The sequence below is a fragment of the Phaseolus vulgaris genome, chromosome 5, assembly GCF_000499845.2.
Source record: "Phaseolus vulgaris cultivar G19833 chromosome 5, P. vulgaris v2.0, whole genome shotgun sequence".
Taxonomy (NCBI): domain Eukaryota; kingdom Viridiplantae; phylum Streptophyta; class Magnoliopsida; order Fabales; family Fabaceae; genus Phaseolus; species Phaseolus vulgaris.
In genome coordinates, this window is record NC_023755.2 from 5,172,503 (window position 1) to 5,191,146 (window position 18,644).

At 30.7% G+C, this 18,644-nt stretch overlaps 2 protein-coding genes across 2 annotated transcripts in view; both read left to right on the forward strand.

The window, feature by feature from the left end:
- The window catches only part of LOC137834966 (E3 ubiquitin-protein ligase RGLG4-like), a 57,081-nt gene extending 40,337 nt beyond the window's left edge, over positions 1-16,744 (forward strand). The window contains exon 12 of the mRNA XM_068643240.1: positions 16,559-16,744. Coding sequence (XP_068499341.1) covers positions 16,559-16,562 — 4 coding nt within the window. The 3' untranslated portion in view covers positions 16,563-16,744. The remainder of the gene's footprint in view (positions 1-16,558) is intronic.
- Positions 1,608-9,788, forward strand: LOC137836116 (protein ACCELERATED CELL DEATH 6-like). Its single transcript, XM_068644975.1, has 5 exons — positions 1,608-2,425; positions 3,252-3,338; positions 5,685-6,226; positions 6,553-7,174; positions 9,544-9,788. The coding sequence occupies exons 1-5, from the start codon at positions 1,630-1,632 to the stop codon at positions 9,786-9,788; spliced, it is 2,292 nt and encodes a 763-aa protein (XP_068501076.1). The 5' UTR covers positions 1,608-1,629.
- Positions 16,745-18,644: the final 1,900 nt, after the last annotated feature.

The window sequence follows — 18,644 nt, forward strand, 5'->3', positions numbered from 1 at the left end:
TTCCCTTTCTTCTGCAGTTTTGGACATTCTTTCTTCCAATGTCCTTTCTCATGACAGAAAGCACACTCATCTTTGGCAACAGCTCGACCTTTAGACTTAGACCTCCCTCTTCTCCCCTTTGTATGGCTTTGTTGACGACCTCTTGCCACCAATGCTTCTTCTGATGTCGTTGATTTGATTTTCATCTTATCATGCTTTCTCAATTCATGACTATATAAAGCAGAACAAACAGCATCTAACAACACATTCTCCTTCCCATGAAGGAGCGTAGTCTCGAAATGTTCAAATTCACCAGGAAAAGATGATAACAACATCAAAGCCAAATCCTCATCCTCAAACTTCACATCTAAATTCAACAGGTCTGCTACTAATTGATTAAACATAGTGATGAGTGCATTCATAGTAGTACCTTGTTGGTAGTCAAATCGAAACAACCTTTTCTTCGTCAGGAGCTTGTTCTGACCACTCTTCTTCAAAAACTTGTCCTCCAATGCCTTCCACAGTTTGTGTGCAGAAGTCTCATTTTTTACAGCATACTTCTGCTTTCTAGACAGGCAGGATCGAATAGTTCCGCATGCTAACCGGTTGATGATGCTCCAGTCTTTCTCCTCTACCTCTTCTGGTTTCTCTTCTTCAATAGCAATATCAAGACCCTGCTGAAAAAGAGAGTCCAAGACCTCTCCTTGCCACATGCCAAAATGTCCAGTGCCATCAAATATTTCCACCGCCAATTTCAAAGTGGACACTGGGAACCTCGACCATGATGACGAGGAGCCCAACTCTCTTGATACATCCTTCGCTTCTTCTTCTTGATGTGCCATTACAAACTCAAAATATAATATTCAATATCACAAATAATTTCAAACAACCCAAGGGCGAACCTTCGGCTCTTGATACCACTTGTTGGGAAAAACGGGTAATTTTCCCACTAAAACAGAACCCTAATAGAGCTACCCGATAAATAATATTGAATAAACCGAGCGGAATAATAAAAGAGATAAAGAGGAAAAAACACACCAGAAAATTGTTAACGGAGTTCGGCCAATTTAGCCTAATCTCCGAGCACAGCTGAAACCGCCCACTTTTATTATTATGGGAGAAGATATTACAAATTGGGATATTTAACAGTGAAGGAGGAGATGTTAATTTATAACCCTCAAACCTCATTTCCAAACAATGAACTCACCGATGTGGGACTTGAGATTAAGCCAAAATCAACAATATATCTATATCTAGTATCAGTGTTGTTATCCGTATCTAGTATCAGTGTCGTTATCCGTATCTAGTATCAGTGTCGTTATCCGTATTAGATAGATAATAACATAATTTTAGAAAGTATCTCAAGTTTTCTCTTTTACTTTTTACTTTGTAACAACTTCTCAAAAGGTGGATCTCTTATATAAATAAATTATTGGTTTATGTTACATTAGAATTACATCCTTTTGAACATTGGAAAGGAGGAAAACTTCTACTCTAGTTGAAATTGAAGAGTGGAAGGTACTTGAAGTTGATAATTTTGTGTCTACCGTATATTATGACTTATTTATTAATTATTCTTTAAAGTGGATAGATTGATACGTGTGTGTAGTTTTGGTGTTTTTAGAGACATAAAAAGAAGTAGGTGGAAGCATGGTGGATTTTCCTGGTGGAGAGGAGATAAGTATGAAGAATTATGACTTGGAAAATAACTACAAGGAAGGAGGACAGGCTTCAAGGAATATGATTGAAGAAAACAGAATTGAAAGGTCAGAAGAAGGCAGTGATGAAGTTAAGGCACATGGTTGGTGTTTGTTGCCAAAGAGAACATACGATTCAATAAAAGAAAAAGAGGATGAATCTTGGAGAGAAATAATAGATGATCAGACTCTAAAGCAAAAGAGCCCTGGGGGAAACACGGTGCTGCATGTAGCAGCTCTCTATGGAAATGTTGACTGTGTGGAAAGAATAGATGAAATTGGTGGAGCAGAGATTTTGACAGCAAAAAATAGAAATGGTGACACCCCACTGCATGTTGCTGCAAGAGCTGGCCACATCTATACTCTTCACAAGTTGTTGACTGCAGTTCTTCGTAATCCAAATTCTGAACAAGCCAAAGAGGCAATCCTAGTAACCAACAACCAAGGAAATACTTTGTTTCATGAAGCCTTCTTGAATGGTCACAAAGATGTAATGAAGATTCTAGATTCTTCACCACCAGACTTCTGGAAATGGGTTGTGGAAACTGCGTTTACTATTACAAACAATAAAGACAAATCAGTTTTGCAGTTAGCATTTGAGAAAGACTACGAGGACATTGTTGATCAAGTGTTGTTCCCCAGTACTAGCGAAGGTACATGTTGCCACAACCTTCAAACTTCTTCCTATTATTTTTGCGCTTTATTTTTCCTTAAATTCGCAATAATTTGGTTGGGATTATTAATCATAAGTCAAGATAACAACATCTACCACTACTTTGGAATTTCATTTCTGCTAGTTGTTTTTTTTTTTGTTATTATCCTTCCTAAATTAAGAAATTTGGTAAATTTATTAATAAATAAAACATATATTAGTAAAATTTTTAAAAATGATTATTTATGAAACTTAACTGAATAGTTAATTACAGAGTAATAATAACTTGGGCCTTTTCAATTTTGATATTAATATTTTATTTCGAAATTGTATTTTTAAATTAAAATTTCTCAAATGTCCAACCTTTTATTCTTCTCTCTCCATCCAATTAATACACAAATGTCTTTAAAGCATCTCAAAAAAATGTTCAGGGGAGTTTTCTTAAGATGTAAAAAATTGAAATGTTAATTATTTTTTTAATAACTTTAATTGATACGACATTTTAACGGATGGCATAAATTTCAATGTGAATTTTACAGATATAATTTTTAATTTTTTTATAAATTGAAAAAATTACTTAGTAAATATTTCAAATTCTCTATATTTTATAAGTATTTTTTTTAAAAAAAAATTAAACAACTATATATTAATTATTTACATTAAAATAATATTTTTATTCACATCTATCTCATTGTGAGAAAACTAAAAATCATAATTGCTACTTCATAATTCTGCAGTTCTCATATCAATTATAGTTTGTCAGCATCTTACAGTTTTATATGATAATAATCATAATATGTTCGGTTAAAAAAAATAGTTGATATAATAACATTTTCATGAAAAGAAAATTCGTCTAAACTTATATTGATATTTATTATGTCGTATCTATATATTACCTTTTAAAATATCTTATTGAGTTACAGTATCCTTCCGCTCTCATTCTAATTCTGATTTTGGTTATGAAGATGAAGATGAAGATGAAGATGAAGATGAATATGAAGATGTATATGGTGAGGTCAATTAGGTTAGAACTCTGAAAATAATTACTGTTTTTAAACGGTATTTCAAATTTGTCCACATCTTTTGGAGTACATGCATTTATTTATAGGCAAATTTTTTTATAAGTTCTTTTTGAAAAATTAATTTAAAATTAATTAATAACCGGTTAAAAGTTTTTCTTTTATTATTTTTTAATGTACTTCATTTTCTTAAAAATTTATAATCAATGTTCACGAGAATGAAACTACAAATTACATTACAAGGTATTAATTAATAACTAAATTTAAAGATAAAAAATATTAGTCACTATATTAAATAAATTAGATACTAAAATATTATTCATATTCATAGTAGTTTCTATTATTAATAAAAAAAATTAAATTGATTTTTAAATTTATATTTAAATTAGTTACCTAAGTTTTAACGATTAACATTTTAGATTTTAAATTGATCTCTAAAAGACTAATAGAGACTAATTTAAAATATAAAATAGTAAGTAGTTAAAAATTTTGGTAGTTAATGGTTAGATACCAATTTAGAAACCATTTTATAAATTTTTATTAATAATATAAACTACTTTAGATACCATTAGTTTTTTTAGTTTATAAAATAGTCTCTAATTTAATTAAATAGTAATTAATTATTTTGGTCTCTAAAATTGTTTTTATTTAATAATTTTTTTTTTGAGAAATGAAGATATAAACAATATTTACACCTAGAATCTTATAATTGCGGTTATTGCTATTCTTCAATTGATGCATTGGCAATGAAGATTGACATAATTGCAACATATTTTTCTCCTTCTTCATAATAACTTATCCTCCTACTTTATATATAACTTACATAGATGCCATAGTTGTTTTCATTATTTTGTTGTGGAGATATTTTTAGACTTGTCTCATGAGAATTGTGCAAAGATAATTTTATTTTGGTCTTTATATCTTAGACTAAATAACATATAGTCACTGATAATGTAAAAATTAAATTATGAAAGTTGTATCTAAGCATAAAATGTTATGTATAGTAAGTTTTTTATTGTTATAATATTTAAGTTAATTATGATAAGATGATTTTTTTAATTGGTTGTTAGTGTAAAAGCTTTTACACTCTTGAAATGTTAATTGGCATTGGAATCATAAACACCCCTTATCTTTTGTTAATACAACTTCAGTGCTCTTTAAAGTGGCGGATTCATTTTTGATCTTACTATATTTTTAGTTTATCTTTTTGAATGATCTTTGAGTATAGGAAAATATGCATTTTTATATTTTATCTGAGGTTAGATTATCTCTTAAGTGGTCTTATTTATTTATTTGGTTTCTACTGATAAAAAAAAACTCCAGTACCAAAGTTATTAAATTTGGATATTAAAATGACAAGAAGGAGAAACATGTGGAGGTTCATACCAAGCGACCGAGCTCGATCACACTTATTATGACAATCTTTAAAAAAAATAAAGGTAATTTTTATTCTATAATTGTAAATTTTCTCTTATCATTTACTAATAAATTTATTAACAGGATACTAGATCTGAACACTATCTCTCCATTTTCTTTCTGTGTAGATGGAGTAATCAAATTTTAATAAAGCTTAAATATTAATTGGGATCATTTTGAATTATCTAATAATTTTTAATTAGGTCCTTACAGTTTTTTAATTAGATGATTCTACTTGTTTTGTCTATTAATTGAACATTTTTTTAATCGTTGTTACGATTGTAAACATGTATTTTTCATTGAGAATTAATGACAAGTTCAAAACGATGGCCCTTAAAAAGTGATAATCCTCGTTACATATATACCAAAATGTCAATATCATATTTATAGACTACTTAGATATTTGTAGTTAGTTTCACATAAATACTTAATTAAAAAAAAATACAAGTTTAAAGATTCAATTAGAAAAATGTTTTACAGAATAAAAATCCCGTAGCTTAATTGAAATTTATTTTAATTTTAAAAATAATACTTAAATTCTTTCATTTTCAAAATTTTGTACTTACATCAATTTAACAAATTTATTTATTATAAAGAAAAGATTCATTACTGAAGTTTCAAAAATATGGTGAAAGAAGAGAGAGAACTTTGTATGCTATGTTACTTTTTTTTCCCTTTTAAATATTCAATCTTTTTAAAATTTCCCTTTTCAATTAGGAAATTTCTTTTAGGAAACTATGAAACGGATGAGACGAGGATAAGATGTAACATAACAAGATGTAATGTAACTAGTTAATTTATTTTGTTTAACAAAATTTACTTAATGGACATTGTTTTTAATCATTCCACTTTTCCTTTAAAGAATTCATGCATTCGTCTACAAAATTCTAATTGTAATTGGTTATTCATAAAATATGACAGGTATTTTAGAGAAAATAGTAAACGAAAAGAAAGAATGGATTCATGTTAAGGATGACATAGGAAGAAATGCTCTTCACTATGCAGCATCTACAGGTTATCTATATGGTGTTGAGTATTTGCTTCAACATTGTCATACCTGCAATATGGAAAAAGACAATGATGGCTTTTTTCCTCTTCATCTCGCTTCTGCATTTGGACATACAAAAGTGCTAAAAAAGTTGCTTGAAAATTGTCCAAATCCCAGAGAAATAGTTGATAACAAAGGTCGAAATATTGTTCACATTTCTACTATAATGGGACAATTTAATGTGGTAAAGTACATCTTGCAAGATACAAATGATGAAGTTAAAGATATGATAAATGACAAGGATTGCGATGGAAACACTCCGTTGCATTTGGCTGCCTCACACTCTCGTCCAAAAATTGTGCAAGCCTTGACATGGGACACAAAAGTGGATCTCCATTGCCTTAACAACAACAACCAAACAGCTCTCGATGTTTTTGAGCAATTTAGACAAGAAAATAATCCGCCCTTCCCCCAGGCAAGTATATATAGAATATTGTGTTTGCTCAAAAATTCAAGATTTAAATATGTTTTTTTAGTTTATAGTGAATGCTACGAGAATATATGTTCAATTGGGTTTTTAATTAATCAAAATTCATCTAGGATGATTATGTTGAGAGAAGGATTTTTGTTTTATTTCTCATTAGCCCTCAGTTTTTCTTTCTTTCTCAATTTATGGTAAATTCCATGCAAATAAATTGTCTAAATTGTCCAAAAATTAAGCATCATTATTATGATCTCCTTACACACTTGGACTACTTTTTTTTATTTTGTTGAATTTGTAACACAAACTTGTATATGCAGCGGTTAACATGGTGCCAACTAAAATCTGCTGGTGTACAATATTCTAAAAGAGGGTCACACTCTATCAAGATCCCCAATCCTCGCAAACCAGAAGCCAACAAGACGGATTTTTTTAAAGACAGAATCAACACCCTTATGTTGGTTTCAACCCTTATAACTACAGTAGCATTTGCCGCAGGTTTTACTTTGCCTGGTGGAAATAATAGTTCTAGTCCAGGAAAACAAGGCATGGCTGTTATGCTGAATCACATGTGGTTTAAACCATTTATTTTATGCATAACAATATCCATGTATGGTGGCATTGGTGTTACTATTATACTCCTTTGGGCTCAATTGGAAGATATAACTTTGGCTATGTTGGCCCTTAAAGTGGCAATGCCCCTTTTAGGAGTCACTCTCGCAACCCTATCAGTGGCATTCTTGGCTGGTGTCCATCTTGTTATAAGCGATCTCAGTTGGTTGGCCACTATTGTTATGATTTTGTGTGTGGTCTTCATTCTCCTGCTTTTGTTACTATACACTCTTCTCTCGTTCCCCTCAGAATCAAACAACATCATAATGCGATACATTTCTTTCTATCCTTTTCAGTTTCTCGCATGGTTATTTGAAGATTCAACTGAAGGTAAGTAATTTCTGAAATACTACTGAAGTTTGTGCATCTTTGTTGATTTGTTTTCTTCTTTATCCTTTCTATACATGAAAATAAACTAATTTTAAAGACCAAAATAATTAGTTATTATATTGAATAAATTAGAAACCATTTTATAAACTAAAAAAGTGATTGGTATTTAAAGTAATTTATATTATTAATAAAAATTTATAAAGTAGTTTGTAAATTTGTATCTAGTCATTAACTACCAAAATTTTAGTTACTAATTACCTTATATTGTAAATTAGTCTAAATTAAAATATTAGTACTTAAAACTTGGTAGCTCATTTAGATACCAATTTACAAACCATTTTATAAATTTTTATTAATAATATAAACCACTTTAGATCTTAATAATTTTTTAGTTTATAAAATAATATATAATTTAATCAATATTGTGAATTATTTTTACTCTCTAATTTAGTTGTTATTTAATAATTTTTTTATTGTCTTTGAGGTGGAGATTTAACTTCGTTTTCATGTGCATCTTAATTGGAGTTTTGTATCTTATATAATTGCATGCTACTATAATCATGATTTTTATGTGCAAAATCATTTGAATTTATGAGCTCTAAAATTCTTTATCAATGTTTTATAATAAAGTATATCATAATATAATAATGCTCTCTGAACAGAATTTTATATATACACGCATCATTAGAATAGAAATAAAAAAAATTACCGTGTCTAAACAATATTGATAAATATTTTTTTATAAGCAATAAATTAATAAATATTTAAGTCTTGTAGACTGATTATGTACATTTTTTTATCAATTAAAAGGATTTTTTCTGATCTGCTAGTCCCTATATCTTATCCTTGTAGCAAATGTTAATTCTTCCTGTAATAAAAAGTATATTAGTAGCATGCTTATGCTGCAATGTCATGTTTATTTTTATTTTTTTCATATAATGAGTTTAATTATTTATTGAGTTTCAGGAATGAATATGAGATTCCTTAATTGGAATTCAAATGGACAAAGTTGTCAGGGATGCTACGTTGTCAATTTCATAAGTTTATAATGAATTGTTACAATAAGTGCCATGAAATTATGTTGGTGTGATGAAACTTATTCATAGAAATGAATGATTTGCTTTATATTTTCAAAAGGAAGGACATGATTGATTACATTATAGTTATTATAGTTGAATTTTTTATTTATTGATTACATCTGCTATTTTTCTTTCAGATGAGATGAAAGGCTCCTCAGATGATTAAAAAGTATCTATGATCAATATCTGAAGTTATGAGCTATGAGTTTGGTGCATGTTAATTTGCATGTTTGAGTTGTTATTCGAGAATATGATATTATTAAAGGACCTAATAAGACACTTCCTTGTGATGTTTTATCGAAGTTATTTGATGTCATCTAGATATGGTTGTGTTTGTAATAAGGACAACATATGTTGATGGAAACACGTTGTTTTACATAAATTGTTGGTCATCTTTATACGTAATTAAGGTTCTATATTAGTTTGGTTATGTATGCATTTATTTGGGTAACTTCAGAAGATGTATATATACTTCTATGAAGGATGTACCTTTCCTACGTTCGTTCAGTCTGATTGCTACTAGGTGTTGTTTTAGAAATTCCAAAACAAATTGATTTGACAATTTTTCATTGCTTTCACCATTACTTGTCTTTGATTTTTATGGGAAATTTCATTATTTAAAAATAATATTTAAATTTATTGAATTTTGAATCGATGTTATTTTAAATTATTATTTTTTTAAAATATTTTGTTTTCATAAGATAAACTAAATTTTTTGAATTAATTTTCTCATTTGGATAAAGTATTTTAAGTAGTAAATAATTTAATAATTCAAAAATATCAACATTAATAAAATTTTTTTGTAAGTTTCAATTGATGGTATTCTTTTGTCAAAAGTTTATTAAGATTTTTTCAATTGAATTAACATATTTTTTTGGGTCAATGTTAATTTATGAAGCCAAACAACTAAATAATGAGTATAGCATTCATCTTAATGTCTTACAATAGTTTATTAAGTAAAGGACTATAAAAAGCAAATATTCTCTTGAGAAAGAAGTATACACTTAACTATATATAGTCTTATATTTATACTTTAAATATTCTTACTGACTTAAGCATTGAATAGTCTCTTATAGAGAAACCACACCATTTTTTTTATGATTAGTTAATACACAAAGCTTGATCCACAAATAAGTCTTCTCTTTAATAAGATTGAGGTTTCTAGGGCTATTTCAGTTATTAAAGATTTAACTTGTCTAGTGGAAAAGTCGTCTAAAGCTTCAATAAAGAATGATATGATGGACTTTAGTGTGATTAATTTTTTTGGTATTAATACTCGTACTTGTAAAGTTCTTCGTCCTCTTTCTGTTATATGGGAGTTTCCTTCACCAGGTTGGGTTAAAATTAACACGGATGAGGCTGCTAGGGGATATCCAGGTTTTGCCACTTGTGGAGGTATTTTCCGTGGGAGTATGAGAGTGTTTATTGGAGCCTTCTATGCGTTTCTTGACATTAAGACTGCTCTGGTTGCTGAATTTTATGGAGTTATATATGCTTTAGAGGAAACTCATAAGATGAGTCTTACTAATGTCTGACTGGAATGTGATTCTGCCTTGGTTTGTGTTGTATTTACTGCTAGGACAGCTGTTGGAATGGGTGTGATGATAAGTTGTCTAATTTATGATTTATTCATATAGAATCATTTCATTGGTATTTAGACTTCCATCTAGTATGTTCTTATAATTCTTTATGAATATGTATAGGCTACCTATGTATCTTTTTTGTTAACATATGAGTTTTGGTCTAGTCCCCTAATATTTTTGCATTTTCTTTATTTTTTCTTCTTTTAATAATATTTTTTTCATGTGATGACAAATGATTGTTGTTACTTGAAGTGTCAGCCTAACTGAGGTGTCAAGTTGCACTTAACATGAAAACTTTTATAAAATAAAATAAAATAAATAAATAAATAAATAAATAAATCTTCTATTTTTCATTTCAAAACTCTCTCTAAGTCCATTTTCAGTAAGAATGTTATTAAAAAAAATTCAACCAAATAAATTTTTTTTTCTATATTAATGTTGATCGAGATTATTTTCTATTACTGTTTATCACCATATTTAGGCTGATATCAATTAAAGTAAAACTTATTGTTACAATGTAATGTAGTTGATTTAAGATTTTCTATCAACGTTCCGCTCTATATTAGTTAAAAAAATGTCGGACACTCAAAATTGACTTAATTAGAGAATAGGAAGAGAAGACGAAAAGAAGAGACATGAATTTTAGAATGTGGAGATTTTCACATTTTTTTTAGTCAAATTTCAAATTATATAATTTTTAAGTCATTCAATTATTCACTTTAGAAAAATTATAGAATTTCATATTTTTAGAATTCTATGTCTAAATAATATATTTTGTTATAAAATATTTTAATTTTTTTATAAAATTGAATTATTTTATTAAAATTTCCTATCAAACATGTCATTAAAATAACTACTTCTTTACATGGAAAAAAACAAATGTAAGATTTTCTTACTAATTATGACTCTCATATGTGTATGTTCATATGCATCTGTATGTAAAAATTGTCTAAATCCTCAATAAGGTAGAAAAGTTTGAGGTGAGCCTAATAAATAACATTTACAAGATAAAAATGGAAAATAGTTCAAATAAAAACCTAGATGTAGACATGACAAAAATTTAACATACTCATGAGTACTATAGACATATTAATGATGGATCTGGAACTAGCTTGTAGAGGTAGATGCTTGCTAAATTCACTTCATCTCCATGGATAGAGTATGATTGCAATTTTAACGAAATAGAGAGAAAATGACTTAGAATTATAAATGGGAGTAAATCTCATACAACGTGTTTTAAGTTTAAATATTTGGGTTCAATATTACAAAATGATGGAGAACGTAATGAAGATGTAAAACAAAATCATAATTACAGGTAAATGTAATGATTTTGGAGTATTCATGATTCATGAATCAAAATCATATGACAAAACAACACATGTAAAACTTGAAGAAAGCCATAATGAAGAAACTAGGAATCAGAAAATTATAATTGGAACTCTTAAAAGTTATAACAATTAAGAAAGCTTTCGTCAATCAAAACCATATCACAAAACAACATATGTAGAACTTGTAGAAAGCCATAATGAAGAAACTAGGAAACTGAAAATAATAAGAAGATGGTGTAGCCTACCTAGGGTTGTTTGATGTTATAAAAACGATGGTTCAAATCGCAGTCACGATTTAAAGGCAGCTAAACACTTTACCTAAAATTTTGAAATAATTAGACTTGTAGATAATCTACTAAAATTAAATAATAATAAAAAATAGATAAATGATCCTTGACCAATGCATTTACCTCTGTTACTGCAAAACCCTTCTAGGAGAAGACTTGGGTCCACTGAACACCAAAGAACTTGAACAATTTCAATTCAACCAAATAAATGACAATTAAATTCTTCCAAATTAATATGTTCATTATTACGGTGCAAGTAATTGACTTAATTCAGTTTCTTTATTTAAGACAATACTTTATTATAATGCTTTTATAATATGCATACTATGGAGAACCAAAAATAAGAAACATACCACATAATACACAAAATAAATATTATACTGAATTAACAATAGTTTTCACATTTTCAACACATTTATTAAACATTTTGGGTCCCTGTCGAAAGATTAATTGTCATGAGATTAATGTAGTCTTTAGATAGTGTCTTAAACTTTTTCATTCACAATAACTTTATCCTTCAAATATTTATAATGTGTTACTAGTTTGGTGATAATTATGATAAAATTCTTCTATAAAACTGAAAAAATTTATCTCTATCATCAAAGTCATCATTTTTAGGAAAACCTTTATAATAAATTTGAGGAAGTCGCTTTAAAGATTGTTATAAGAGTCATCATGTTCAGTATTAAAACTCTTTTACAACTAATTTTCAGGCAACTTTCTGGAACATTTACAAGGTTTCAAGTTTCTTGTATTTTAACTTTTCTTTCAAGACATTTAAGCACTTGTCAAAATTATCACAATATATGGCTTGTGAAATCAAACTGGTCCATTATCATTAATTAATATTTCATTCAATTTCTGTTTCGTGAATCATTAAAAATAGATTAACTTCTTTCTGTTTAAGACCTTCTCGGTTTTACTATTATTTATCTTGTTCAGGTTTGTCTAATATAAAAATGTTTATGATTTATCCCAGTGTGTATATTCTCACTTGAAAACCTTTCTTTCAGTTCATTATAGATGAATTAGCAAAGAACTGTGTTGAAATTGCAACAGACAAAAGTGGATGTTTTATCCTTCAAAAATGTCTTCATCATGCAAAAGGCAATACTATGAAGCGGCTCATTGAAGAAATAGTCTCTCATGCTCAGTAAATATCCATAACAAGAAAATTATTAAATAAAAATTAATTTTAAAAATAAAAAATAATTAGTTCCTATAGTGATTAAATTAGAGACCATTTTGGAAACTAAAAAATATTAGTTTCTAAATTAATTTATATTATTGTTAAATAGTTTCTAAATTGGTATCTAATTAGCAACCAATATTCGAACTACTAATTATTTAGATTCTAAATTTGGTAGAAAAACCTTAGTAGCTAATTAGATACCAATTTAGAAACCATTTGACAATAATAGAAACTAATTTAGAAATCAAAAGATTTTTTAGTCTCCAAAATAATATCTAATTTAGTCACTATAAACAACTAATTATTTTTTTTGTCTCTAAAATTGGTTTCTAATCAATAATGTTCTTGTAGTGATCCTTTTGGTTTATCTCCGATTCTTTATCTTCCTTTTTCCTTTGTGAAATATATTCTTTTAAGCACACACTTCATTATTAGTTAAAGTATATTGAGGATCATAATTATAAGTCTTACTTTACATTTAATGAATCTCTTTTGATTTTATTAATTTTTTAAAAAATAACCAATAATAGAGTGTGTTGGAAAAAGTTAATCAAGGAGTGTATTAGACGTGAATTGCAACTCACCGTTCACATTTTTTTTTTATCAGCAATAAAAAATCAATAAATGAGAACCACTTCAGGGGTGGTCCAACCCTTTTACAAACACACATACAATTTAACTCCTAACTCGACACCCAAAACCGCCGGTCAAAAGACCAACCAAACCAAGCGCTAACTAGCTTTACCGAATCAGCCGTATACAGGCCAAAGGATCCAGAACCCAACAGGGATAGGAAAAATAAACTTCGCGGGACTTTGCAGCAATCCAAGACCACACCTTTACTTGTGCTGAGGCAAAAACTTCTAACGCATCTGCCACTCCTCCATTAAAGACGACCGAGTTCCTATGCTTCCAAATTTCACTCACAATTTCAACCCAAATTGCCCCCCAAACATCATTAACCGAAACAGATGCCTGACTCAACCTGAATTGAATAAAATTTTGCATTGGATCCGAATGGATTACGAACGACACTCCAAGCCACTCAAAGCAAAGGCACCATACCCTCCAAGCAAAGTCACAAACGGCGAACAAGTGACTCGACGACTCATCGACCTTCCCACACAAGCAACATACAGGATTTTCAACCACCATCCCGCGCCTTACCAAATTAACCCTAGTTGCAATCCTATTTTCCAAAACTCTCCAGGCCAAGAATACAGCAGAAGGCAAGGCTTTACACCTCCACAACCTACAGTAGGTCGGAGAGGACTCCCCATCACTAACCCTCCTTACCTTGCTATAAGCTGAGTTAACAGTAAAACTTTGAGACCCCTCAGCCTTCCAGATCCAGCTATCCACCCCTCCCACATCCATCTTCACCCCTTGCAGCAACTGACTCAACTGCTCCTCCAACAACTTCTCCCAGTCAAAGAGGGATCTACGCCAGCACAAATGCCAAATCCAAACACCATTAAACCAGTTCCCGAACTTGGCCACCTTAGCAGCTTTAGCCGTGCTAAGCGAATATAATCTCGGAAACATTCCCTTCAGAGCACCACAATTCAACCAGCTGTCCTCCCAGAATGAAATATTTCCTCCATCACCAACTTTCCACTCAACCCCATCTTCAAAACTTCTGCCCCAGCCCACCGAGGCCCAAACCTCCTTCAAGTCTCTCCACCAAAGAGAACCCCTACAGGGTTTACCTTCCGCTCTCAAATTCCTCCATCCACCATATTTAGAGTCAAGAATCTCTTTCCACAAACCTCCCTTGGCCGACCCCCACCTCCAAATCCACTTGCCTAGCAGGGCCAGGTTAAAAGTCTTTAAGTCAATGATTCCAAGACCCCGTAGTCCCGAGGCTCGCAAACCTTATTCCAAGAGGCCCAAGCAATCTTCCTTCTGTCAGAACCCCACCCCCAAAGGAAATTTCTTTGGATCCGAACTAACTTGTCAACCACCCCAGATGGCAGTTTGAATAGGGACATAAAGAATAACGGAACTGAGGAGAGGACTGACTTAATCAAACAGATCCTCCCAGCCATCGACAAGCACCTGCCTTTCCACCTCGACAGCTTGCCCTGAACTCTCTCTAACACCCCGTTCCAGAAAACACTGCGCTTATGGCATCCTCCTACCGGTAACCCTAAATCTCAGAACTCACAGTTCACATGGTTCAAACAATAGCAACAACACTCAAGCAAATCAAAATTGAGCATTAGATAAGAATTCTTTTGGCAAGTGAAGGATAAAGGCAAATTAAATTTAACACAACCGCAAATTAAATTTAAAGAACATCTCTATTCTCCGCAGCAAAGTCATACACAATATTTGTTCATAATAGATTTGACAAATTAAGAACCACAATAAATTTCACAAATTAAGAACCAGCATACAACAAAGGCAATCTAGCAATAGAATTCAAAGACAAGGTTATAGAGCACAAACCTAAACAAACGATGGCGGACAAAAGTTTGAAATCCTTGCGAGGAGGCAATGATGGCGGACAGTGAAGGGCGCGAGATTGAGGATTAGGTTTAGGGCACGCGAGAGTGTGAAGACAGTAAAGGAAAGAGTGAGTGAAGGCGAGAGTGAAGGGAAGTGTGTCGTGAAGAGAGTAAAGGGAAGGGTTTCATTGGTGAAGAGAGGGTTTCTTTGGTGAAGAGTTTGCAGAGAGAGAGAAGAGTCATGTTTCTGAAGTTAAGTGTATTTAGTTACCAAGGAATCAAAGGAGGTTTTTTCAAAAAAAAATTGGGAATACTAAGGAATGGTATGGGGGGAAGAAAAATGAAGGGTTTTTATTTCGAAGGAGAATTGTGACAGTTCAAAATGACAGGTTCTGAAGGATAATTGTGACGATTATTAAGATGTCGTATTATACGGATACTTATAGCAGTTATTAATAACCGCCATATTAAAACCGTCATTTCATACACGATTTTTTTTGTAGTGAATGAAATAATATTTTAATTATAATTTGTATCAGATTTATCAGGAAAATAAATATGGCATTTAAACACGTCTAAACATCAATAAATATAAATGGGTTCAAAAAGAATTAAGCATGTAAATTAAGGGTTTACCTATGAGTACAAAGTATATAAAATATCACCCATTAACTAATTATGCAGAAATCAGTACCTCAATTATAAAACTGTAACTAATTATTAAAAAGAAATTTCTAATTGATTTTAAGAAATTAATCGTAATCAATTACATTAAAAAAAAGTCTAATTGATTATAATGTACTACGATTATTTACACTGTGCGATTAAGTAACAAGAAAAATATAATAACATGTACCATATTTAAAATTGTCAACATTTAAAAAAAAAATCCCAAGGCCCTAAGGCCCAATAGTCAATCCAACAAGCTAAAACGAAAAACTATAACAAAAAACAAAATAGTCGATTCAACAAGCTAAAATGAGAAATTGATAGACAATCCAAGAAGACTGTCTAGAGACCGTCTAAGAAGAACTTTAATAAAACATTTTTTTTTCTCTACAAATACATTTGAAAATAGGATATAATGTAAAAACGATTTGATATTTTTTTAAATATTGTAAATTAAAAAATGAAACTAAATAGCTAACTTATTGTATCGACTTTAAAGTTCTTTATGATTCATTTGTTGTTCTATCAAATTATTCAATTATACGGGTTTGTCCTGTTTGTTTGACCAAGAGACTTGGCCTTTGGTGTGGACATATGGTGAGTTACTAAATTATTATTCTCATTCCTCTTATTGTTATTATTATTGTTATTATTAATTTATTATTATTATTATTATTATTATTATTATTAATTACAATATTTTGGAAAAACAGACTTGCAGGGACTGTGGATATAAGTTAACTAATTGTCCCATGTGCCGAGAGAGGATCAATACTCGTCTTAGGGTGTATAGCAGGTGATTGTAATTAATAAAAATTAAGCACATTAATTTACATACTTTGCATAACACCTTTCCAATTAGGGTTCATGGTGTGGTTAAGAGTCTAAAAATGAACATGCTTTCTGATTGTATGAAGAGTACTGAAAATGTGGAGATGGATTGTCCACTTTATCTGTATATGTATTATTTTAATTGTATTTTTCTCTCGGGATCATTTTTTATTTCTATAGTTTTTAATGATTTTAATTTTGGTTAAAAATATTTAAAAATTAAGTAACTTTCATATTTATGGTTTTATCAATTATGTGATTTTGATTTACACATAACAAAGTTTACCATTAATTTTGTACTAAATGAGGCTTTAAAAATAACCATAATTGATTTCCTGAGGCGTGAGTAATTACTGTCCGTAAGGATTTATCCACGGTGTATTGCGTAAGTCTCCCAGGATACAACAGGAACTTTCCGATAATGCCTAAGTATCATAACTAGCAAGTTACTCTTAAAATAGTAATACCCAATAGAACCCAGAAATAATAATAGAATAAAATAATGAATGAAAAGAGAGAAAGAAAAAAGGTGAAAAAGAGAAGAAGAAGAAAGTGCACGGTGGTGGGTTTCAAGAGGATGAAGGACCGTGAGTGAGAGTTATGTTTTGTGAAGTGGATGGAGCTCTCTTATATAGGGAGAGGAACCAACCAATTTCGCAACCGATTTGAATCTTCAGAAACCGCATTTGAACGTTTCAGCTTCTCAACTGCAACAACATTCTTCAACCTCCGAAAGAAACAGCTTCTCCATAGCAGCCACGTTTCCGAAAGACCAGTGCAATGGCGGAAATGACTTCTCAACTTCCGAAAGACCAGGTAAGGTGAAGCGGAACGTGCACTTGCAACGATAACATTTTTTGTTTTGTCTTCTGCAATATCTATCTACACGTTCGATTAGATTAGGGTTTACAACAATCCCCCACATATTGCAAAAGATAAAACATAAAGATAAAGAAAGAAACAGAATATTATAGGTTCATCTAAGATGTAATGCATCAGAGCTAGTATAACAAGCTATATAAACCAGTCTTAGATTGATGAACTTAACACATAGTGTAGTTGGTATAGCAAGTTATATGAACCAAGACACTTTGTATGTGTTAGAGGTGATATGATTCCAATAACATGATGAAGATATGATATGAACATGTTATGGATTCAATAAGAGTTGGAATATGATTAGGCACTTTTTAAGAATTGGATCAATGTTCTTAATCCTTCAAGAACTCATCAAAACACAAGTAACCAAGCCAAACTCACATAGAAACCCATCAAGAACAACAAACCCATGGATAGAAACTCAAGAACACAACATATAACAGTTATACCCATGGAGGACGTGACCAAAACAACAAGAACAACCAATTTGTACTGATTAAAATTGAATATAAGTGCAGCAAATGAAAGAGGACATCATAAGGAAGAAATTGCACCGATTGAAAGTGAAAACAAACAAGTACAACAAAAATGGGTAATTTGGAAAATGAAGGGAAAATGGACTTATGTGGATGAAGCTCTTGGAATGTGCACTCCACTTGAAGGATGGTTGGCTTCAAGATGAGTGTTGTTGCCGCCACTTGAGAGCCCAAGAATTCACTCAAGATAAGACTAGAAGAGAAGAAGACCAAGTCTCTCTCACTCACTCACCAATTTGGTAAAGGTTCTTTACACTCAAAAATCAATCTTATTATTTCAAAGACCTAAGCCTCCCTTTTATAATAGAGAGGGTTGGTCACAAAGTACAAGAGAAGCTTTGAAAGGTGACCTTCTAACTCCTTCTATTCTAGCGCCTAAAGGAGTGTGAAGAGGCACCCTTCTAGATTTTTCCTAAAAACTAGCGCCTAAAGGTGCTATACAATGGAGGTGTCTTAGGTTTCCTTCTTTAGCACATCTTAAAGCTATTCTATATTATTTACGAATTTGTACAAAAGAAACTATAAAGAGAGATATTAATTGGAGCCCACTCTTGAATGCTTGTAGTCTTCTTCATATTTCAGAAGACTAGAAGGAAGAACTTTAAATGCTTGGGTGGATGGCCTCTTCCTCCATTA